Raw genomic sequence first — 24,828 nt, forward strand, 5'->3', positions numbered from 1 at the left:
TTTTCAAGAGAAAGTTCCTTGGGCTTTTCTTATTCTATGATATGTCTTTGCTACTATTTGCTTGATGATTTTTATGATGAGGCTGAGAAAAATCAGAATGCTACAGACCTAAACCTAATTTGCTCTAGATTTTAGTTGATACACTTTACTGTTTTAGTCTTCTATGAACATGTAGCTCTTTCCATTGAAATTACTGACAGGATTTCAGAAAGCAATAAACAATATAAAACTTCCCTACCAACCTGAACATAATTTCAACATCATTCCCTTCCCTAATGACAATGTTAATGTAAACAGTAAACATCTAAAGCAGTATTAATTGTTAAATATACAAGAGTAAAAAAGAAGCCTAATTTAATTAACACTGTGATTGGGTAGATTCCTGTAGTCCTTCATTACCATTCCACTTATTAAATTTCATTTATAATTAAAAATTACATAATATATTCCAACTACATCATCTTGTTTTTAAATAGAAAATAACAATTACTTTACAGCAATTACTAATGCCCATTGTTCTAATAAATGTCCATATTTTAAGATGTCTAGAAATGAGGCATATAGACTACAAGTCTCATAAATCATATGTATTACTTTAAAAGTAAAGCCAAACATAGTGAATGCAGGCAGCCCTTTGTATTCTACAGATCCCAGTGCGTTTTACGCATCTTCAACAAAGGATTTTGGCTCCTATACCAGAAATGAACACTGTTTAAAATGTTAAATTGAAGCTCATCACTTTCAAGGAATCTTGACTAAAGCTTCTAGAAATCTAAACTTTAGCATTTTAAGGGCATAAATATTTAGATGTTCCTTCTTAAATTTTGCTGCATTTCCATAAGTTAAGGAAAAACAGAGGAAATAAGTTGGCAAGTGCCATCTTGTGGACTCTCTGGAAAATGTTTTCACTCTATTCATCAGTATAATTCTAAAAGCAAATCATTATAAATGTTCAATACAATATTCCCAATAATCAAAATGTTACTTTAATTTAAATTAAAAAGTTAATTTTCCAGGGACCAAACATTCATAACTATAATAAACTGCAATTGTGGATTTAAGATTATTCTAAATCATGTGAAATATTTATAGCCAAACCATCACACTGGGTCCCTATATTATCTTCAGGAGTTATGCCACAGAGATATATTATGCAATGAAGCTTGAGAATCTGATATACCAATGAAATTTAAAAAGCACCTACTCAGCAGAGAAGTTAGAATTACTCTCTTAATTTTATAATATAGTGAACACAGCTATAGAATACACCTTGCAAAAAAAAAAGGGGGTCCCTTTGTTTTTCATAAAATCTAAACCAAAAAAGTTACCAAGAATTCTAAAATATAGTGGAACTAATGAATAGATATATCCATAGATCCACCATATGTGTATGCCTAACAACCAAAAGTTTACAGATTAAGAGTTAAGATACATAGTATGTAAAGACGAAAACAAACACAAGACTAATGGCAAAGAAAATACCCCAGAGTCACAATGTCCATGATTCTCTTTAGACTTTAGAAATACAGCTGACCCTTAAACAACATGGGTTTGAACCACGTGTGTCTACTTATAAACAGATTGTCTTGCGCTTCTGTTACCCTTAAGACAGTAAGACCAACCAACCCCTCCTCTTCTTCAGCCTACTCAACATGAAGACGACAAAGATGAAGACATTTACGACAATCCACATATTTTCAGTAAATATCTTTTCCTTATGATTTTTTGTTTGTTTGCTTGTTTTGAGACGGAGTCTCACTCTGTTGCCCAGGCTGGAGTGCAATGGCGCGACCTGGGCTCACTACAACCTCTGCCTCCTGGGTTCAAGTGATCCTCCTGCCTCAGCCTCCCGAGTAGCTGGGACTACAGGCGCCCACCACCACACCCGGCTAATTTTTTGTATATTTAGTAGAGACAGGGTTTCACCGTGTTAGCCAGGATGGCCTCCATCTCCTGACCTCATGATCTGCCTGCCTCGGCCTCCCAAAGTGCTGGGATTACAGGCATGAGTCACCGCGCCCAGCCGATTTTATTATTTTCTTAATAATATTTTTTCTCCAGCTTACTTTATTGTAAGAATACAGTATATAATACATATAACACAAAATATGTGTTAATCAATTGTTTATGTTATTGGTAAGGTTTCCAGTAACCAGTAGGTTATTAGTAAAGTTTTGGGGAAGTCAAAAATTATACGCAGATTTTTGACAGACTAGGCGGGGCAGGGGGCAGGGGATATCTGCCCTCCTAAGCATCATGTTCAAGGGTCAACTCTAGTATGGTTTTATTATTTTACATAGCATGAAAGAGGAAATATTAACATTCTAGATTTACATGGCACTGCCATATACATAGAAACTCAAATTATATTACTGCCTCTTGGTCATAATACTCTTTTTTTTTTTTTTTTTGAGACGGAGTATAGCTCTGTCACCCAGGCTGGAGTACAGTGGCACAATCTCGGCTCACTGCAACCTCCACCTCCCGGGTTCAAGTGATTCTCCTGCCTCAGCCTCCCGAGAAGCTGGGATAACAGGCATCCGCCACCACTAATTTTTGTATTTTTGTATTAGCCCGCCACCAGCTAATTTTTGTATTTGTAGTACAGATGGGGTTTCACTGTGTTGGCCAGGATGATCTCGAACTCCTGATCTCATGATCCACCTGCCTCAGCCTCCTAAAGTGCTGGGATTATAAGCGTGAGCCACCGCGCTTGGCAGGTTATAATATTCTTTTACAGAGGTAGGTAAGGAGAAACTGCTTTTATTTCACTTTTTAGGTTGAAGGGAGACAGACTTTAATAACTGTTGAGACTAAATATTTAGATGATGGCAATTTTATATAGATGTGTTGTCTTCTTAGACCTCGTTACTAACAGTCAGTTTTACCTTATCCAGGATGAGGGAGAGGGAGATATGAGTTTTAACTATGGTGAGGATGGTCTAAACTGAGAAAGACCAAAAAAAACCTCCAAAATTTTCACATGCTAAAGAACACTAACATGCCAGTACATAATGAGACTTTCTGAGTATGAGTAAAATTGGGCCATAAAAAGTGACAACAGCCGGGCACGGTGGCTCACGCCTGTAATCCCAGCACTTTGGGAGGCTGAGGCGGGTGGATCACGAGGTCAGGAGATCGAGACCATCCTGGTTAACACGGTGAAACCCTGTCTCTACTAAAAATACAAAAAAAAATTGGCTGGGCGTGGTGGCGGGCGCCTGTAGTCCCAGCTACTCAGGAGGCTGAGGAGGAGAATGGCGTGAACCTGGGAGGCGGAGCTTGCAGTGAGCCAAGATCGTGCCACTGCACTCCAGCCTGAGCGACAGAGCCAGACTCTGTCTCAAAAAAAAAAAAAAAAAAAAAGTGACAACAAACAAGCATAGGTGAAAGGCATGTTTGATAAATATGTAGTCCTCCTTGAACAATGAGAATATGTCCCTATTCAAAAGGTACAATTAACATGGGAGAAAGCACAAAATATATTGTCAATAATTTTCTCCAGACCCTGCCAATATCTCAACTGTAGAAATCTTCAACTCACTGTCTTCCCTATCTCTCCCCTCAATTCAACTAAGCCGTCATCTTTAGGATCATCTTCTCCTCCCTAGCTGCCTCATCAAAGATTCGTACCAGGTCAGTCAAGGTTCCCACTTCTACAATATTGAGTTTACAAGTGAAAAGTCATCAACTAGTGGCCTGGAGTCACTTTGCTGATGCATTTTCTTTGGCCTATGCAGTGCTTTTTTAAAGGCCCAAATTACCAACATTTAAAATCAGGAAATTCCTCAGCATTCCCTATTGTCTAGTACCTGTCTGCCCACCGTAAACATCTGAATTGTGGCCCTGGTTTATATTTTTCTTCCTTCTAACTTCTCTAAATTTTTGTTCAGGGTTCTTTTTCCCGGTATTCTTTTTTTTTTTTTTTTGCATGGACACAGGTGGCATCCAAGATCATGTCCTATGACATCATGGAATAATAACTACTTGAGGATTTTTCACCAATGCTCCTTAAATGGGGCTTAATCCCAAATCTGCTACTGGTTGATGATGTAGCAACACCTAGGTTTATACAGTATTCACCTTTTTAAATTTATGTTTTGAAATGTAAAACTTTGAGAGGGTTTTCTGCTTTGTCTACCTCTGGATGGTGGATCTGAGGAGATTTGTGTTATAGTTGACATTTTCTTTCTGGGGAAAAAAAAAAAAAGACCAAATACTTGGGGAAAAAATGGGTGAACATTTTGGCCAAGTCTAAGTTGGCTTAAGATTTGATGGCATTTTTAATTGTCTACAACTTCCCAACTCCGTTTCAACAAAATTAGCACAGAGTGTACCGTTTTGCAAATATTGCTAATATTTTTTTCTTAGTGCTTTATTAGCGATTACTTATAACAATATATTTAGTTGCCTTGAGACAATATGACAGATAATATTCTATGGCAGCTTTCTCAGCAGCTATGAATCTTCTTATAATAAGGCAGTGGAAAATAGAATGAGCCTATAAAATTCATCACTGGTTTGAGCTCTTTAGAAAACAGACAGTATATAAAGTGTTAATAAATACAGTATGAAATATACCAGTTCATCTCAGCTTAATATCTCAGCATTAACAATAAATTATTTTTATAATTTGAAAAAAGGTGTATATTGCAGTAATTTAGGGAAATAGATTTGAAAGAACACAAAGGTTTAAAGTATTAGACTTTATTTCAGTTCACATTATCATTTCTGTCCGCATTAAAATCATAAGTCAGAAAAAGTACTGCTCAATGGTATTTATTATTAAAAGCTGCTGCATTTTTTCAAAAATAGTAGTGAAATTAATCTATTATAAAGTCTTCATCTCTCAATCTGCTAAAAGTCCTATGAACTATGTAGTTTAACTGTATTACCACAAACCTGTTTAAATTTTAAAATAAAAGGTAAACAAGGCCAGGCATGGTGGCTCACACCTGTAATCCCAGCATTTAGGGAGGCTGAGGCAGGCAGATCACAAGGTCAGGAGTTCGAGACCAGCCTGGCCAACATGGTGAAACCCCGTCTCCACTAAAAATACAAAAATTAGCCAGGTATAGTGGCGGGCGCCTGTAATCCCAGCTACTCGGGAGGCTGAGACAGGAGAATGACTTGAAACCGGAAGGCGGAGGTTGCAGTGAGCCGAGATGGTGCCACTGCACTCCAGCCCGGGCAACAAGAGTGAAACTCCATCTCAAAAAAAAAATTAAAAAATTAAAAAAATAAAAAAATAAACAAATACGTCAACTTTTAAAAAGTGTGCCTTGCCACCTAATAATTATGACAGCTGAAAACACATAGTAAGCAACATATTAAAGTTGTATATTAGGCCGGGCATGGTGGATCACACCTGTAATCCTGGCGCTTTGAAGAATTACACTTTGAAGGCTCCTCCTAAGGTGGGAGGAGTGCTTGAGCCCAGAACTTCGAGACCAGCCTGGGCAACACAGGGAGACCCTGTCTCTACAGATAATTTAAAAATTAGCTGGGCATGGTGGCACGCACCTATGGTCTCAGCTAATTGGGAGGCTGAGGTGGGAGGATCGCCTGAGCCCAGGAGGTCAAGGCTGCAGTGAGCAGTGATCACACCACCACACTGCAGCCTGGGAAACACAGTGAAACCCTGTCACACACACACAAAAAAAAAGTTGCATGTTTATCTTAAATGTACTCTTACTAATGAAAAAACCTATTTTGGGACAGATCTTTTACAAATTATCTAATATTAATGTAAATAACATACATCAATTTTCCTTCTTTCCCTGGTACAAACAGATAAGACCTGAAAACATTGGACTTTTTCTATTAAGATTTTGATCAACCTTTAACTAAAATTATTTCAAGAAAATAGTTTAAAAATTGTCTTATGCCTCTGAAGAACAATTATTATACTTGAATAAAGGTAAAAGAAGAAAGGTTTTGATTAGAAGAGTGACATGAGAAGGCATCTTGAGCTGAATGAGGTCTCATCCCAAATGAGTAAGTTCTGGGATCTGTGTGTTCGATCACTGCTCTTTCCTTCCCATTGCTCCTGACACTGTCAGACTTGGTGTGTGGGGGGTGTGTGTGTGGGGTGTGTGTGTGTGTGTGTGTGTGTGTGCGTGAGAGAGACAGAGAGAGCACGCGCGCGCGAGCGCAAGAGCAAGAGTGCAAGGTCGTTGGGGGCGGAGGCGGGGAGATGGAGAGGGAGGGAGAAGAGAGGAAGAAATAAACATTAAAAGAGAAAGCAAGAGCTCCTCTGTCTGGAGAGACCTAGGAACAGCAGATCTTCCCCCACCCACTCCAATCCCCACCAACCTGTCCCGCCCCTGCAAGAAAGGGGCTTGTGGCTCTCCAGAGAACTGCAGAGCCATGTGTCTGGAAAATTCAGGATGACAAGCCTTTAAGTATTCTGCAAGTGTCCCTACTGTATAGCGATGTCTGTTGCCCCCTTTCTTTTTACCACTGTATTATTAATCCATCTTGTTCCTTTTCTTGTCCTTTTGAAATAATCTATCCTTTTAACTTCAACTAAAAAAAATGAACTGACACTCCCAGAGAAGCATTTCTCGTTCCAGGAATATATAATAACTTTAAAATATCTGGTTAACTTTTAAACATTATGATAAAAGAAACATGAATTGCGTTTTCATGGCTCTCATCTTTAATTACATATGCTGTACACATATATAATGACATCTTTATAACATCCAAATTTGAGATCCAAATCTCAGAATAGTAACAAATACCATCCAAAGACTTAATAGGCAAAATCATCTTATAGGAACAACTTACAGGAGTAGCAAAGTCAATTTCATCAAAACATTTTTTTCAGAATTAAATATTATAATAAGCAATAAGTGAAACGTCCTATAAACCACTGACTGCATCTTTTTCAAGGGTCACGGTTTAATATATTCCATTCTGTAAAACAATCACTAGTGTGAGCTTTTTGGTCTACTACTTAGTGACATCTATTCAGCAACCTTCAAAACACAAGCTAGTTTTTAAGTGGAGGACTAATATGTAAATGTCCTATGAACTTGGCTAACCCACCAGGGTCTGAAAGGGAGACCTGAACAAAGAAAGGCTTCCCTTCACCAACTCCTTGCTAACAGCTTAGAAAAGTCTAAAAGAAGAGAGAACAGCTCTCAGAGCATAAGAACCCATCATTTTTCCTACCTTTAGCATGGTCCCTCCAGAAGGTTTCTGTTTCCAGTTGACTACTGGACACATGACAACATTAAAGGGGCCAGAAAATCAACCTGGATTATAACAAGCCCTGTGTTTATAGATACTGTTTAGTGTCCCTTCTCCTCTGGTTTGAAAGTTAAAAGAAGGATAAAGAGGTTTTTATAAAATATAACACAGTATAAATGTAACTGTAATTTCACAGGAAAGTTTTGGAAAAAGATAAGCTAGCAAAAGGAACCAATCCCAGAGTAAGTGATATACCTGCCCTTGATATGAAACAATACTGCAGGAATACATGTATTTTTTCTGTTAAAGCCTGAAAATAAGTAATTAGTTAACGAAAACAATATATAAGAGATCTGGAAATGTTAACTGTTGATAACTTGATTAAAGTATTATAAAGCAATAGAATAACTTTAAAAACGCTTTATATTTCTACCCTGGAAATTGTTAAGCTACAGGAATACCATGGTTTAGGGGAGCTATTTTATTCATTTAACAAATATTTTCAAGTACCTGCTATGTGTGAAGCACTGTGCTAAGTTTAAGCACTGTGAGGAATACAGAAATGAAAAAGAAATGAATCTTACTTTATAGAAACTGTCAGTCTAGAAAAGATGACAAAAATGAGATACATAACCATTACAAAAGAAATGCATTCACAAATGTCATGAGAGATTCACAGAAAAAATGATACAGAATTCAGAACATGAAGGGACTCCTTTTGATGGGTGACAGAGGGCAGAGGAAGAGGTTGCAGAACCACAGAAAGAAAGAAGTATGAAAGCCATGCAAAGACCAATCTGCAAGAGTTAGCAGCTGGTTGGGTATCAGAGGCAAGGAAAGAGAGGATGGAAGAATAAACACTAAGAATGTGGGGCTGGAACATGTGGCATCTGAAGTGTCTATAGGAAATCCAGACAGAGATGTGGAGTGTATGGAAGGGCAGGCTGGAGATAGATAGACTTGGGAATCATCCACACGGTGTTCACTGTTGAAGCCTACCTGCTTCCAAAAGAGAAAAGAAGGTCAGTTCTTGAAAAGCACTGACATAGAGGGGATCAAACAGAACAAACTGAAGCATAGGAAAGGGAGGAAAAGCAATAACGGCAGAAAACAACGTCTCAAAAGACGAGAGAAAAAAGTTTTAAGAAGAAAGATGTAATCAAAAACATCAAATAGTGCAGAAAGAACAAATATTCAAACAAGCCACGGGATACTGGCTCCTAATGGATAAAGCACTTCCAGTTGATCAGAAGCAAATGTAAGATGACACTTGTGACAAGATGCTCTCCTTGACCAAACTTTAGTCAGGCTTCTCCTACGCCCTCTTCTCAACCAGGCCTCCACCTTGGCCCAGGCCCCACCAGGCCTGCATAGCCCAGTTTTACCAAGAAGCCTGTAAGTCAGTTGAGAGAGAATCCCTCTACTTTTGATATCTAATCACTTTTTTTTTTTTTTTTTAAGAGACAGAGTCTGACTCTGTCACCCAGGTTGGAGTGCTCACTGAAGCCTGGGCTCAAACACCTGGGCTCAAGTAATCTTCCAGCCTCAGCCTCCCCAAATAACTGGAACTACAGGTGTGTGCCACCATGCCAGCTATTTTTTTATTTTTTGTAAAGATGAGAGTCTCACTACATTGCTCAGGCTGGTCTTGAATTCCTGGCCTCAAGCAATCCTTCAGCTTCAGCCTCCCAAACTGCTGCAATTACAGGCATGAGCCACCACACCTGGCTCCAATCACTTGCTAGCTAATGGAATTCCTCATCCCCCTACCCTTGTTGTATGATCACACTGACATGCCCTCAGGAAGAATCCTGTTATGTCAATTTAGCAGTAATTCCCCCACCCTTGAAGTCTCCTCTTAGTAACTGTCCATCCACCACCCCCACAACCTGCTTCATGGTTATAAATTCCTGCTTGTTCATGTTGTATTCGGAATTGAATCCAATCTCTCTCCCCTATCACAATATTCTGGACACCTATCACGATCATCTTAAATACAATCTTCTTTGCTGCTTTAACAAGCGTTAGAATAAGTTTTTCTTTAACAGCTGTCAATCTCCCCTTTTTCACTAGAGATGAATGACATTCACAAACACGTAAAAACTAATTATTATCTGTGGCACCGTGGCTGGGAAGAGATGAAAACAGACATGTAGAAAGTGGAAGGGGAGCATACAGAGACTTCTCTTTCAATAAGTCCTTGGTAATGGGAGGAGCACCAAAAAAACACATGACAGTGCTTGAGAGGGTACCAAAACTAAAAAAAAAAAAAAGGCTTTACCATATGGAATGGCAAACCACGGCTACAATCAGAGGGAAACAACCCAAGGGAGAGGAAGAACCTAATGACACAAGACAGAGAAAAATAAATTCCCATGATTATTGTTTCAATCTTCTTGCACTGATCTTTTTGTAAATTGCCTCAAATTCTTCCTAGAAAAACAAGAGGCATTAATAAACAACAGAAATAAAAGGTTTTTTAATCCACTTAAAAATGTTAATGTTTAAACTGCTGTTTATATCTGCTCTTCTCACAACCATCTGAAAACTAATAGGAAGGTTCACGTAGCAGACAAATTAATGAAAGATTATGTTGTTTTATCTTCAGACCTCTAAAAGGTTAAATTAGCCATTTTCATACTGAATTCCTATTCAATTTGATTATGTTCCCTACTGTGAGGGTAAAACATGAACAAACCAAGCTAATTTATGTACAATCCCTTTGTACCACTGAAATGAAAATGAACAATAGTTTAATGAAGTGGAATTTGTTATCTAATTATGCCAAATAATTTAGAAACATCTGCTGGTGGTTAGTAATATTAGAGTTAAACCTCACAGAATTTGATCCAGAGAGATTTCTATTTTATTCGAGCTTTTGTGAGCTTACAGTTGGGGAATCCATATTAGAATATAGAACCAAGGGATAACAGAATGACACATATACTAAATTTTTAAAAATGCACAAAAAATGACGAAAGGAAAACAGGGAGTCCATGTCATATGGATCTGGGCCTTACAGTCAACTCCCAAATTTAATAAATACAGTAGACTCCATAACATCCAACATTTATTGAGTAGCTGGTATGCAGCAGACACTGTGGTGGTTGTTAAATATACAAAGAAAAAAACCTATAGCTTTCCCATTAGGGAACTTCATCCAATGGGGAGACACGAGACTATAAACTATTACGTCACCACACAATAAGTGCTAGGGCAGAGATGGGTAGTATAGGGCACTCTGGATGCAGAAAAGGAGTAACTCACAAAGGAAGGCCAGGTAGAAGAGACGATTATTCAAGCTGAGTTTTGCAAGATGTGTAGAGGTGAGGGCGAAGAAGGGATAGGGACATGATGGTGCCAAAGGCTCATTAAGTAAAATTTTTTCTGGAAAGTAGTCCAGCATGGCTGAAGCACAGTCTCTAAGCGGGAGACAGTGAGAGATGAAGTCAGACAGGTCATCAAGGGTCCTATCTTGATAGTCTTATATACAAGCTAGGGAATTTGGACTTAATGGTGACAAGGAACCACTGGAGGATTTTAAGGAGGGAAGTAAATTGTAAACTAACCAATTTCTAAGAGGCAGGTTTAAGTTTCCGATTACAGACTCTCATATAATAAGCAAGGATAATGTGAAATAATAAAGGAGGAAAAAACATAGAAGTAAATGTTTAAATTGATTGAAGGTTATTCACAAGGTACATATATACAGTGACAGTATTGTTATATGTTTATTCGTTTTCTTCATTTATTTGCTTAGATTGAGTACCTATTATGTGCCAAACATTGAGTTTACAGTCCTTGATAAATGTGAAGCGTTATGAGGGCAGGGATGTAACTGATTACAGAAATCCTTATCCAAGGTTTCACTTTTCATGGTTTCAATTACGCACAGTCAACTGTAATCTGAAAAAATTAAATGAACAACTCCAGAAAATACGCGATTCACTAATTTTTAAGTTGCATGCTGTTCTGAGCAGCATGATGAAATCTTACACTACATAGCTCCATCCCACCAAGCAGCGGTCCCCAACCTTTTTGGCACCAGTGACCGGTTCTGGTTTCATGGAGGACAATTTTTCCACGGATGGTGGAGGGATGGGGGCATGCAGAGGGAATGTTTTGGGATGCAACTGCTCCACCTCAGATCAACAGGCATTAGATTGTCATAAGGAGTGTGCAACCTAGATCCCTCACATGAGCAGTTCACAATAGGGTTCACGCTCCTATGAGAATCTAATGCCACTGCTGATCTGTCAGGGGGTGGAGTGCAGGTGGTAATGCTCACTCACCTGCTGCTCACGGGCCTAAAAGGCCACCAACCAGCAGAAGTCCATGGCCTGGGGGTTGGGGACCCCTGCTGTCAAGAATGTAATTCCTTTGTCCAGCATATCCATGCTGTAGACCTGCTTGTAAGTCACTTAGTAGCCATTTTAGCAGTATCACAGTGCTTATGTTCAAATAACCCTTATTTTACTTAACAGTGGCCCCAAAGTACAAGAGTAGCAATGCTGGCATACTATTATAATTGTTCTATTTTATTATTAGTTATTATTAATCTCTTACTGTACCTAATTTATAAATTAAAATTTTACCATCGCTATGTTTGTATAGGAAAAAACATAGTACATAATAGGGTTCTGTAGTATCCAGTTTCAGGCATCCACTGAGGCTCCTGGAATGTATCTGCTGAGGATAAGGGGAGACTACTGTATAGTCTGGTTTAACTCCCAAAGGAGAAGCAAGCATTGCCTGTTGAACAGGGTATTGTTTACATTTTCAGAGAGTAACAGAAAGTGTCATAGTGGCCAGCACTATCACAGAAATCTACTTGATCTTCACTGTAAACGCCCTGAACCAGGTCTGCAATGGCACATGGCACTTATTCAGCCACACACACAAAGTAGGAATATTACAAAACCACTTTTTCAAGTGGGTCGACAGACTTGTTAAATGAAGAAATTGTTCTGGTATCTTCAATCTTTGTTAATATTTACAATAATGATACAGGTGACAACATTAGCTACTATGTATCTTCAACCACTATGCTAAGAACCTTATAAAATAATCTCACTTATTCCTGCACAGATGGGATAAGGGAACAGCCCCTGTTTACCTGTAAAGAAATTGAGACTAGAACATATAGCTGATCCTTGGCAGAGAAAGGAGTAAACATAGCTCCCTTACAACCAAATCCAAGCTCTTTCTACTACACTACATGCTACGAAAGTACCATCCTCCATGAACATCCCATCTCACTCAGTAAAATCTCAAGTCCTTACCAGGCCCTGGGGGATACACCCCAGTACTCTCTATCCCCCAGCTGCCCTCTCTCAACTCCTCCAGCTTTCCCCTTGCTGACTCCACTCCAGCCACACTGGTCCTTCTGTTCCTCAAAACTGCCCTGCACATCCTTGCTTCAAAGCTGCTCCATGAGGCAATTTCCCCATTTCATATGATGGGTTTCTCACTTCCTTCAAGTCTGCTCAAAATTCACCTGTCTGTGAGGCCTACCCCCTTTCCCACCACATTGTGAGACAGGTAACCCCTTACCCCTCACTCTCCTCTATTTTTCTTCAAAGCATTTGCCACCTGGCACATTATACATGTTTTATTGTCTGTCTCCCTCCACTGCAAATATAAATTCCTTGATGGCAGGAACAAATACACACTTGGCACATATTAGGCATTCACTAAATATTCATTAGATAGATGGGTAAACAAATCACAAAATAGGAAAACACATCCCAAGCCTCAAAGCTACTCCTTGGCAAAATTATAGAACAGTACTCATCTAGTTTCTACACCTTTCTCTCACTTAACGGTATCATCCATTCCTTCCCCAGACCTCGAACGTCCTCTGCTTTTTCACGCACTTTTGCTTATGACATCACCTCCTACAAGCCTTCTTAGTAAAGCCCCACCCTCTAAAATTTCTACTTTCTTTTCTCTTACAGTATAATTGCCTCAATCAAAATGCCTGCCGTATGTTTTTACTACTTTAAGACTGTCCATCCATAAGCTGAAATAATACTTTCATGCTAAAAGGATGTACGTATCTATATTTAGCATGTAATTCCTCATAGGTAACATGCTAAAAATCATGCTTAATAGTGTAAATTTCACTTGCATGGGAGGTCTGCAGGAAAAAATATTTCAGTCAAACAGATGTTTCCATATTCCTCAAATGGACATCCACACCACTCACCTGCTGCCTGTCCGACCTAGCACTAACTACTTCAAAACCTAAAATCATCTTTACCAGAGTAACTTCACAGCCATTAAAGAGCAGAAAACAATGGCAAAGTTCCATATAAAAGATACAAAAGGCTGGGCGTGGTGGCTCACGTCTGTAATCCCAGCATTTTGGGAGACCGAGGAGGGAGGATCACAAGGTCAGGAGTTCGAGACCAGCCTGGCCAACAAAAATCAGCCGGGTGTGGTAGTCCCAGCTACTTGGGAGGCTGATGCAGGAGAATCGCTCAAATCCAGGAGGCAGAGGTTGCAGTGGGCTGAGACCATGCCATCGCATTCCAGCCTGGGTGACAGAGTAAGACTCCGTCTCGGGGGCAAAAAAAAAAAAAAAAAAAGATACACGATAGGGCCAGGCACAGTGGTCCATGTCTATAATCCCAGCACTTTGGAGGGCCGAGACGGGTGGATCACCTGAGGTCAGGAGTTCAAGACCAGCCTGGCCAACATGGCGAAACCCCGTCTCTACTAAATACACAAAAATTAGCCAGGCATTGTGGCACATGCCTATGGTCCCAGCTACTCAGAAGGCTAAGGCAGGAGAATTGCTTGAACCTGGGAGGTGGAGGTTGCAGTGATCTGAGATTGTGCCACTGCACTGCAGCCTGGGTGACAGAGTGAGACTCTGTCTCAAAAAAAAAAAAAAAAAAAAAAAAAGGATACGAGATTTAAAAAAAAAACATACTTTAAGAGCTGAAGATATGACAGAAATGGGAAAAATCAGGAAGAATTTGCAGTTTAAAAAGCCTCAAAGACTCATTCAGTTTTGAAATGTCAAGTCTGTGGTCACAAAAATCTATTCAAGGAGAGATATGTCTGACATATCCTTGTGCTTGCCTTACTCCATGGAACATATGCAATCCAAAGGAATCGAAAGGTCAGAGTCAGAGTGGAAAGAGAAAGGAACCACTTTCAGTGCTGCTGGATAAAAAACAATGAGGTGGCTCTATGCCAGGCCACTGAGCAGCTGGTGACATGCTGGCCTGACTCATCTTCCCTTCTCCCACATTCTCTCAACTGTGGGTATTGGCTCTTTCCAAGAAGTGCTTACTTTTCTCAATTTAAAACAGGTAGGAACATTTTTACCTATCAATTTTTATTTTTTGTTCTTTGAGGAAGAAAAGTAAAAAAAAAAATCTAAAAATGTAAAAAGCTCTTAAAGGTTCTTGGATATAAAACCATTCTTTTCTTCTATCTAATCTTCGTTTTTAAAGCTCAGGTGGTTTTTTAAATTAATATATCTCAGCTTTACTGACATAAATTCCCATACCATAAAATTCACCCTTTCAAAGTGTACAATGTAGTGGTTTTTAGTGTATTCACAAAGTATCTATTCTTTTAAAAATAAGCAGCCAAATTAGGAATGTATATTTATAACTTTATTTTGTCAGGCTTTTTTTCTATTAAATATGACTTTTCAATGTAAATATGGTCATACTGTATCCTGTTTCCTTAGTTTTGTCTTATCCTATTTTTAAGGATAGTAGGATTATATTAATAAAAAAATCAAAGTTCATAGAAATTATTTTCTATGTAAGAATGACTAATGGCTGGTAATTTGGTTACAAGGCCAGCCTCAAGGACTTGTCTTGAATTGAGTTTGCACAGAAAGTTCTGTGATTTCATTTAGTTTACATATTTCAGATAAATAAAGTCTTCTAAAGATGCTGTAATTGATGCTTTCTATAAGACTGAGAAAACATCAATTGCCCATAGCAAAGGACCTTATCTTTATCAGAGGGACTCTGAGAAACACTATACCCTCACCAGCCCCAGCAAGGTACTCTTTGTCATGGCTGCTCTCAAGATAGTAAATTCCTAGGCTAAAACAATCTTAGGAAAAATCTATAACTTATTACACTAATGTCATTCCTTTAAAACTATTATTATAACATATGTCATTCCTTTAAAACTATTATTATAACATATAAAGCATGACCAAACAGTATTTTTCTGCCTCACTATTTTATGATTGCTTTAAATTAGTATAAAACATGTATTCTCAATGAGTTGAGGAGATGGAGAGTTGGGGTAAAAAAAAGTACTGTATTTATGTTATGCAGAAAGCAGATATATCTACAGTACATAAACAGATACATAGTATATCTCTGGTATTAAATTTTCATGAGGAGAACAATTAGAAAACAGGCCTAAAAGGCCAGGAGAGGGAGGATTTTTTAAAAGGTTGAGAAAAAGTAATCTAAAAGAAACTAAAATCTTTATTGACAAATATGTCAAATTTGTATAATTATACGTATCACTATCTTCTATGTTCAAAAATTAGGCTGCTTATAGGATGGTTATCTGCAGAGACAGATGTGACTCAAAAGACTGCAGCGCCAACATTCCTCTACAGTGTACACAGATGGTGACTATCAGAGTTATAACAACTATAATTCTTTTATTGTTCTTACATAGTACCAGCTCTCCACACATTAAAAGACAAACTTTAAAGCTAAAATATTAGAACCACAGGCATGCATCACCACACCTGGCTAATTTTTTTTTTTGTTTTGTTTTGAGATGGAGTCTCACTCTGTTGCCCAGGCTACAGTGCAGTGGTGTGATCTCAGCTCACTGCAACCTCTACCTCCTGGGGTTCAAGCGATTCTCCTACTTCAGCCTCCAGAGTAGCTGGGACTACAAGCATGTGCCACCATGCCAGGCTAATTTTTGTATTTTTAGTAGAGACATGGTTTTGCTATGTTAGCCAGGTTGGTCTTGAACTCCCGACCTCAAGTGATCACCCACCTTAGCCTCCCAAAGTACTGAGATTACAGGCATGAGCCACCACACCTGGCCTGATTTTTTTTTTTTTTTTTTGAGACAAAATCTTGCTCTGTCTCCCAGGCTGGAGTGCAGTGGCACAATCTCAGCTCACTGTAACCTCTGCCTCCTGGGTTCAAGGGATTCTCCTGTGTCAGCCTCCCGAGGAGCTGGGACTACAGACACCCGCCATCACACTTGGCTAATATTTGTATTTTTAGTAAAGGTGGGGGTTTCACCATGTTGGCCAGGCTGGTCTCGAACTCCTGACCTCAAATGATCCACCCACCTTGGCCTCGCAAAATGCTGGTATTACAGGCATGAACCACCGCACCCAGCCTTTTTTATTATTATTATTTTCTGTTGAGATGGTATCTCCCTGTGTTGTTCAGGCTGGTCTCAAACTCCTGAGCTCAAGTGATCCTCCAGTCTCGGCCCCTCAAAGTGCCAGGAGGCATGGGCCACCCATTACAGATGTGAGCCACCATGCCCAGCTGGGTTTTCTTATTTTTACTCTTTTAGAGACAGGGTCTTGCTATGTTGTCCAGACTGGAGTGCAGTGGCTATTCACAGGCACAATCATAGTGCAACTACAGTCTTGAACTTCTGAACTCAAGCAGTTCTCTTGCCTCAACCTCCTGAGTAGCAGGGACTACAGGCACATTGCCACCATGTCTGACTAAAATATTAAGTTTTGACACCAGTATGAGAAGGAACATGGACAAAAATTTAAATAAGGATGATGATTTAAATGACAGCTGAAAAGAATATATTCTGAAAAAGGCAGATGAGCTCACACCACTGGGCCACCCTCTTGTATTTGGACAACTGAAAAATAAAAATGTCAGCAGAGAGTATAGTCGAGTGGGAATCTCCTATAAAATTAGCTTTCAGTCAAATACGAACATGTTCAACTGACTTGTCTTTTAAAAAATACATTTTAATTTCAGGACATTCATATGGGAAATCAGAAAATTTCCTAACTACATCACAAAGAACATGCCATTGCTATTTAATTGCTCCAAAAGATGTCCATAGGTAGGTGTGTCAGGTTAGTGACAGATGCTGAATAAAGTGAGATAATGAAAAGGTTTCCATGGCAGAAGCGTCTGAGGAAAGACGGTACAAAATTATAGCAAAATCATAAGCATTATTAGAAGTAATCTATGACAGTAAGGATGGTTGACTAAATGGTAACAAGAATAAGGGGCAAGGAGGGTGAGCGGCAACGCCAGAGGTGACTCTACCCAGATAGAGGACCATTATTCAAGGTTCAGCCAGCCCAGCCGATGGTAACTGAGTTCCCAATCGCATCAGTTGGTCTGGGCTATAAACCACAGCCCCATTAAGCTATAAATGACAGAGATTCCTGCCAAGGCAAGAGCTGGCAGAATGCTTATTCACCCAGCTCTGCCAACTAAGGCTGTATTGGTGTGGCCAATCAGGACATTTTGTCAGGTACACCAGCTACAAATTCCCATATTCAAGGATCTGAGACTTTCCTTTTATCCCAGTAATTACTAGAAAACATGTGCTCTCTACTAAGGAAATTCTCACAAAGCCTATACGGAATTAGTTAATAGTTAAGTGCCACTCACTATACGGAATTAGGTAATTAGTGAATTAGGTGCATTCGCTATAGTTCTAGAAAAGACTCTGGAGTGCCACTAGAGGACCATGTCTCTTGTACGCTGTGACAGATGTTTGCTGAAAAAATGAGCAAGGTGAGTGAGCAGAGTCTGTAATACATTTGGATAATTTTTGAAATTGGGGGATTTAAAAACTATATCGAAGCTGATAATGAGATGTGAGTTCATTTGAAAGGAGAAGAAAAATGGGTGCAAATTCATAAGCTTTCAAAAATGCACATTTTCAATTCCCAAATGAGACTGTAAAATCATTCAAGATTGGAGTCTGGTTCTTCTATCCCAAAATAAAACTAATATGCATTAAAAATATGTTAAGCAGCAAAGGTGATTAACAGTGAGGATGAGAGATAAGACAGTCTTAACTATTCAGCTTAATTTAACAAGTATTTGAGTTCCTATAATATACTTAACACGTGAAAAAAATTAAATGTATGCAAATACAAAATCAGGTAATGTTAGAGGCTCCACTTTTTAAAACTAAGTCACCAACTCCCTATAAAAAGAATATTTCTTATATTTATAAAAAGCCTGAATGGAAAGAAAATGTAAAACACAAAGCAAATAACTAGTCTAGACTCTACTGCTGGACTGCACTAACTAATCAACCAAGATACAAAAGATAGGGCCCTGGCAGTGGTTACTCTGGGGAGCCTCAGGTATAAACTCTGCTGAGGTCTGACAAATCCCGTTGATCTGGTTAGGTCCCTGCCTCTAACTCTTTTCACTACCATCTCACAGAACTTTATTGCTCCATTGCTCTTCTGTTCTAAGTTGGTCATTAAGAGTAAACATGAAGGGACATGAGGCACTTCTGACTAGGACCAACTAGTTAAAGGTAGTAAAATCTAAAATAAAATCCATTTCTTCTAACCCTTGGGTACATCTCTGAACATACACAAAAAGCTATTTTGAATTGGGCGAGTTTGACCCAATCTCCTAGCATTTATCTTGAATACAACAGTTCTCAAACTTGAGTGAGCATAAGAATCACAAAGGGAGTCACTTTAAAATCCCCTTCCCCCATGTCTTTGGGCAAAAGAATCTACATTTTTAATAGACATCCCAGATGACTGATGAGTGATGTGCAACCACTTTTAAAAACAGCTGCTGCTCTATCACTACTTAACAAATAGCCTCTGCACTCAAGAGTGCTTTGTTTTATAACACAGAAACGTTCACACTGTAATAAACTGGATTTTGTGAAATGAATTCTATTTTCGCATAAGTAGACTTTAAAATTTTAAAGATACATTATCCATTTTGAAAGCTGGGAGTGATTTCTTATACTTTCTTCTACAGGCCACATTCCATGCTTTTCCCTTCCTCATCTTCACCACAGTGGTTAAAGATTTAGAATTTAGAATTCATTTTAAAAGAGCATTTTTCACCCCAATTTATCTTTTTTTATTCGTCAGGAATGCGAGTATTTGAAAAGTTGACTTGTAAACCTTACTTCTGAAACCACACCTTGAAAATGCCAAATATCTCTTTAGGAAAGAAAATGTTTGTACCAAAAAGGTCCACATTTAAGGAAAATGCTGCTATTAAATAAGGCTTAGATACAAGGTACTGAGAAACAGCGAGAATTTTCTTATTTTTCAGAAAAAGAAGACACTTTTTAAAGTACCTATGGAGGATCATCACCAAGTAAGAAATGGCACTTCTAGTAATGCACTTGGGCACAGTAAACACAGTCCCAGACTGAAGCCTGGTGAAGTGAATTCTAGGCTCAGTTTTGCCACAAAAGAGCCATGTGACCTTGGGAAACAACCTCTCTGGGTCTGTTTAATTTATAAAATAAGATAGTTAAATAAAAGTAACACTTTGATTCCAGCAGCTTAATTCACTGTGAGGTATTTACCTCAAAAAGCATTTGAGGTATGTAACACCTCTAACGTGTTTGATCAAATGACATAATTAAAACTGAACTGGAAACTTGATATTGTGAATAACTTAGGCTGTTCTCGTAGCTATCAATTACATATCACTGTACTTTGCTTCTTCGAAAAAGCTGAATACTTTGAAAGTCTAAATGTTCATATATTGAGTTTATTCTTAAAGTCAGATACCTATGTACCATAGTCCAGTTTTGTAAAAGGAAAGAATGTATCTTTTCAGTCTTTTTCCCAACCCATTGTCATTGCAGATTGAGAAAAAAACACCTTGAAGTCTTAACCACCAAAAGCAACAGTGTTGCAGTAATTACACCACAAAAATAACATTTCTTTCTTAATGAATACTCAGTCTCCTGAGATTACAGTTATCTTCCGGTAACCAACTTTCTTCTGTCTGCTCTCATTCGTTAGTGCAAACATTTTCAATTTTAACCCATATTCAGTTCACAAATCATACTTATTTCCAACGGAATATACTGAGTCCAAAAAAAAATTCCCCAATAGTCCAACAGGAAGCAACACATGCATTTGGCAATTCCAAGGAGGCTGGGGATGCACAGATACCTCGTTCAAAATAAATAAACTTTCCAAGGATTTATTTACCGACGGGAAAGGCAGGTTTGAAAACAACCAGTTAACTTCACTCCCAAGTTGGCATCTTAGAGAATCGTTGTGCGTTTGCAAAACACCCAGGACCTCTGAGCCTCCCAGCCGAGAATTGGCCAGGGGAGCACACGCCCATCGGCCCTGCCGGGAGAGGAAACAATGGGAGAGGCGCGAGGGAGCAAGCCGGCGCCCCGGGCGCCCCAACTCTGCGACCCCGGCCCGCCCCGACCCCACGCGCCGCGCCCCCTCCCCGGGCGCCCAGGCCCCCCAGGCCCCCGCCCTCGAGCACCGGGACGCGGCCCACCTGCGGCGGCGCGGGGAGACGGCTGCACTTACCAAACAGGGTCAGGGCCATTGTAAAGGCGCTCGCCGCCGCCCGCGAGTCCAGGCGCTCCTCCCAGGCGGGCTAGGGATCACCTCATCAGCCCGCCGCACCCACACCTCGGAGGGAGTGGGGTGCCCGATGGGGCGTGCTGGGGGCGCCGGCGCCCGGGGAGGCTGCAGGCCGGGACGCGGGGGACCGCTGCAAGAAAAAGTTATTCACGCGTTATTGTCGGGCGCACCGGGCCCAGGGAGCCCCGCTAGCTTTCCGCGAGCCGGCACTTGTCGCTGCTATCAGGCGCGGAGCGTGCGCGCGGAAGGAGGTACCTGCGAGGCGGCCGGCTTGGCCGCGGCGCAGTGGCTGGCGGAGAGGCGGTGCCGACGGGGAGAGCAGTAGCAGCCTCGCACAGCCCCCGGCGGGGCGCGCTCACTCCGCATCCCGCGGCCTCGCAGACGCCATCTTGCGATAGCGTCTCCCACGAGCTCTGCCGCGCCGCCGCCTCCCGCCTCTCCCTCGGGCTTCCCGGTCGAGTGCGTTCCCATGGCAACGGGCGCGCGCGGGGGTAAGGGGGTGCGCCCTCATTCCCGCGGCTGCGAGGAGCCACCAGCGCCCCCCTGGAGGCGGCCGCCCGGAGCGGGATGGAGCGGGGCCGGTGTGCGTTTTAGCTGAAAGCCCAGGTTTTTTCTTGAATGGAATTTGAGGAGGCGCAGAGAGGAGAAAAACGCTGTTACTCGAAAGAGGAAGAGTCACAGGAGGATGCTGCGTGAATGCAGCGCCCGGGCAGGGTCATCTGGGGACCTGGTGCGTGTGAGGACATATTTCTCCTCCTGGCGCCCTCCAGGCTCACTGTGGCTGGAGCAGGTGACCTGAAGCTGCAGGGCTCTGGAAGGAACAGAGGCACTGAATGCTGCGTTCCTCTCCGTTTGGACTTAGGAGCTGCTAGTAGTTCTGATGAAATTGTCACACATTAGGAAAAGGAGTCGCTTAAAATGCATCTGAGATTACCTAAGATAATTTGTTAAAAGACCAATGCTTACACCTGATTTTCTTCCCTTTACGTTATACTTCTTTGATATTGTCTCAAGGAAAAAAAAATCAACGTGTGTCACTGACTGGCACTTATTTGCCACAAAAGATTATTCCCCTGAGCTTCTTGTATTTATCTGATAATCACTGGCAACGTCCTCCTTTCTGTGATGTTGTCTCCTCACCTCTGTCTCTGCCATGAGGAGCCATACAACGCCTTGATACTGTCAGCCAAAAGATGTTCTTGAAAAGCTGGGTTATGATGTTTTTCGTCGTTGTCGTTTAATGTATTCAAGAAGTCATTCTTCTCTAGTTGCTATATGTGTGCCCTGTTTAAGAAATTCCTTCTTTTTTCTTGTTTCTCTGCTTAGGGATTTGATACTATTTTGGTATCTGATCATGTAGATCTTCTCTTTGGTTCTCCTTTCTTTCTACAGGCGTCTTTCCTCTTAGTTCCTCAGGTTCCCTAGTGTCATTTCCCTCTTCTTTCCCATTTTCAAATACTTCTTTAAGAATATTATAGAAATATCTTGTATTTAATGTATCCTAGAGATCGAATCGTGATAAAGTGGGAGATTACTACAGTACTTCCAATGGAACCACAGTTAATTCACCATCATTATTTCACAGCAGACTTAAGCATCAGAAGAAAAGCAGGCTGGAAGGAGGAGCCAAGCCTTTTGTTTCAAGTCAGTTAACTCAGGAAGAAAGAAATATTAAAATGATTCAACATGAATGGGCAAGTGTTTAAGATGCTATATGTTTGGAATTTTGTGATGTAAAATGGCTCTCTTTAGCCACTAATCAAAATAAATCTTTAAAATCCCCAGAATTTAAAATCTTTCATGAAAATGGACTCTTGATTTTGAACAACCTTTCTGCTCATAAAAAATTACAAACACACAGCTCATGAAGATAAATGAGAAACTCAAGAAAGCTTTGTGGGATAGATTTTATAACCATATAAAGATTGCTGCTAATCTGCTCTGCAGCCAAATAAATCAGAAACTGAAGACTCCATTTACTGTTTCAACTAGTGGTCTTCAACATTTTTGGACCTAATTTCCTTTTGAGGCTCTAATGAAAATACTGTCCCTCCTCTTAGAAAAGTGCTTGCATACATACACACATTCACCGGAAAATTTTCACATAATTTCAAGGGGATTATGGGCTATTCAGGGACCTTAGGTTAGCCCCTGAAAGTGTTTTTTGTAATCTCAGAAAGTTTTTGCCTTTATAATTTAAAAGAAAATATTTTCCTTCAGAATAGAACCACTGAATTTTGAATAGGAAAAGACCAAAACTCCCATGATTTATAGATAAGAAAACTGAGTTCCCCGTTAAAAGATTTTCCCAAATGTGTTCACCTATTTAGTAGCAGAACCAATAGGAAAATCTTAGGTTTCTGGTGTTCTCACCGACCACCTTCCCTAACCCCATCCCGCATCAATTTAGAGGTTGCATGGTTTGAATTTCAAAAGAAAAATCTGTTTAGTATTAGAAGCAAAATAACGAGAGTATTTTGTCCTTAGCCATTCTGCATAGAGTTTGGGAAGTTGCATTTTGTCTCAAAGAGTTTTTATTAACATGCCCTTCTACTCAGAACTATGTGTCCAATCGTGCTAAAAGAGAAACAATGCCTTTCTCTCTTTGTTAAGCTCTGTTAGAGCATCAAGGTTTTGGTGCTGCAGTTCAGCTTGCTAGTAGCTCTCTCCATCCCTTGAGGGGTTGTCCTGGGAGTGAGACAGAGGGAAAGGAGCTGCCCTGTGTGCAGATTTACCCTCCCTTTGGTTACTGGACCAGCTTTCCACTCACTAGTTTAGCCAAATACAGCTGAATCCTAGTGAAATACCCGCTTAAACTCAAGTGAAGATCCTTTTCCTCTCCCCTTTCTACTCGCACACCCACATACACACACACACACACACACACACACACACACAGCTGTTTTTAAGGTACAATTTGGAACAAAACAAAAAAAGTGAATGTTGCTATGTTTCCCTTTAAAGCATCCTGCTTTCCACAAGCCATTCCTTTCAACTGACTTCCAAATGGTTTGATGCTCTAACAAAATGCTCTCTATACTTGATCAAAGTGCCTGTCTTGGAAATAGTATTGGCTTTTAAAATAGCATATTTTTTTCAATGAGCTATTCCTATTCTATTGCATGTGCTTCTTTTCTCACTTAGCTGAAAATACAGCCACAGCCTTTCAGCTACAGAGTCAATGCAAGGAAGGGCGTTAACTGCTTGGAGGTGATTATTACGGGTGGTGACTTAGATTGTTTATAAAAGAAGGGCAAAGAATGAATTGACTTCTCAAAATATTTATGTTTTCATTCAATGATTTCATTTTGTGCTTAACATGCAAGTGCTTAGAAGAGCCAGATTTGTTTATTCGTTACTAACTAGCTGTCAGATTTTTAGACAAATGTTTTACTCTTTCTAGTTCTTATCTTCCTCCTTTGTAAAATGAAAGGATGGTACTAAGTTATCTCTAATGTCCCTTTTAGGTTTATCTGTCATTCTGTGATATTTTAAAATCTTTAAATTAACTGGTTTATGGATAAAACAGAGGACATTTTTATTTGAATCTTCAATATATTTAAAGTGCTGTTATATCTAAAGTTCATAAATACCTAATGTAATAAAGAAGTCATATTTTGTCAAACCAGTGGTACTGCTATTTCTTCTGCAGTGTGTTGTACTAATAGTGTTATATTAATCATGTAGAAAGCAACATTTTTCTGGTTTAACAGGATTAAAATTAAAAGTGTGCACTGAACAACCCATTTCAAATTTACTAAAATAATTTCTCATTTTTATTTAAGTTTTGTTGACTAAACAGAACCTAGACAACCCTTTAAAATGGTTTTCCTGCATTTTAAACTAATGACTTATCACAAGTGTTTTGAATTTCTTTTTGTTACCCATTTAGCTTCATTCCCATTGGTAAACATTGATTTGTTCCTCAGTTTTGAATGAAGCAGAAATTAATGAGGCGGTTTCTGCCTCACAATAACAAGTTAAAATTATAGTACTTTGTCATGTCAACACAGCTTTAAACACTAGGAATACCAGTGCTATTAGCACAGTTCCCAAAATAGTGCAGAAGT

General features: G+C 39.8%; 1 protein-coding gene across 3 annotated transcripts in view; it reads right to left on the reverse strand.

The window, feature by feature from the left end:
- The window catches only part of CHN1 (chimerin 1), a 207,985-nt gene extending 186,741 nt beyond the window's left edge, over window positions 1–21,244 (reverse strand). The window contains exon 1 of one of the 3 annotated variants that reach the window (XM_063647624.1): window positions 21,014–21,244. In XM_063647624.1, coding sequence (XP_063503694.1) covers window positions 21,014–21,229 — 216 coding nt within the window. In that variant the 5' untranslated portion in view covers window positions 21,230–21,244. Of the gene's footprint in view, window positions 1–20,701; window positions 20,889–21,013 lie in introns of those variants that run through there. The other 2 variants (XM_054476902.2, XM_063647626.1) reach the window with 2 other exon arrangements.
- Window positions 21,245–24,828: the final 3,584 nt, after the last annotated feature.

Source organism: Pongo pygmaeus, chromosome 11 (assembly GCF_028885625.2).
Source record: "Pongo pygmaeus isolate AG05252 chromosome 11, NHGRI_mPonPyg2-v2.0_pri, whole genome shotgun sequence".
NCBI classification, from domain to species: Eukaryota; Metazoa; Chordata; class Mammalia; order Primates; family Hominidae; genus Pongo; species Pongo pygmaeus.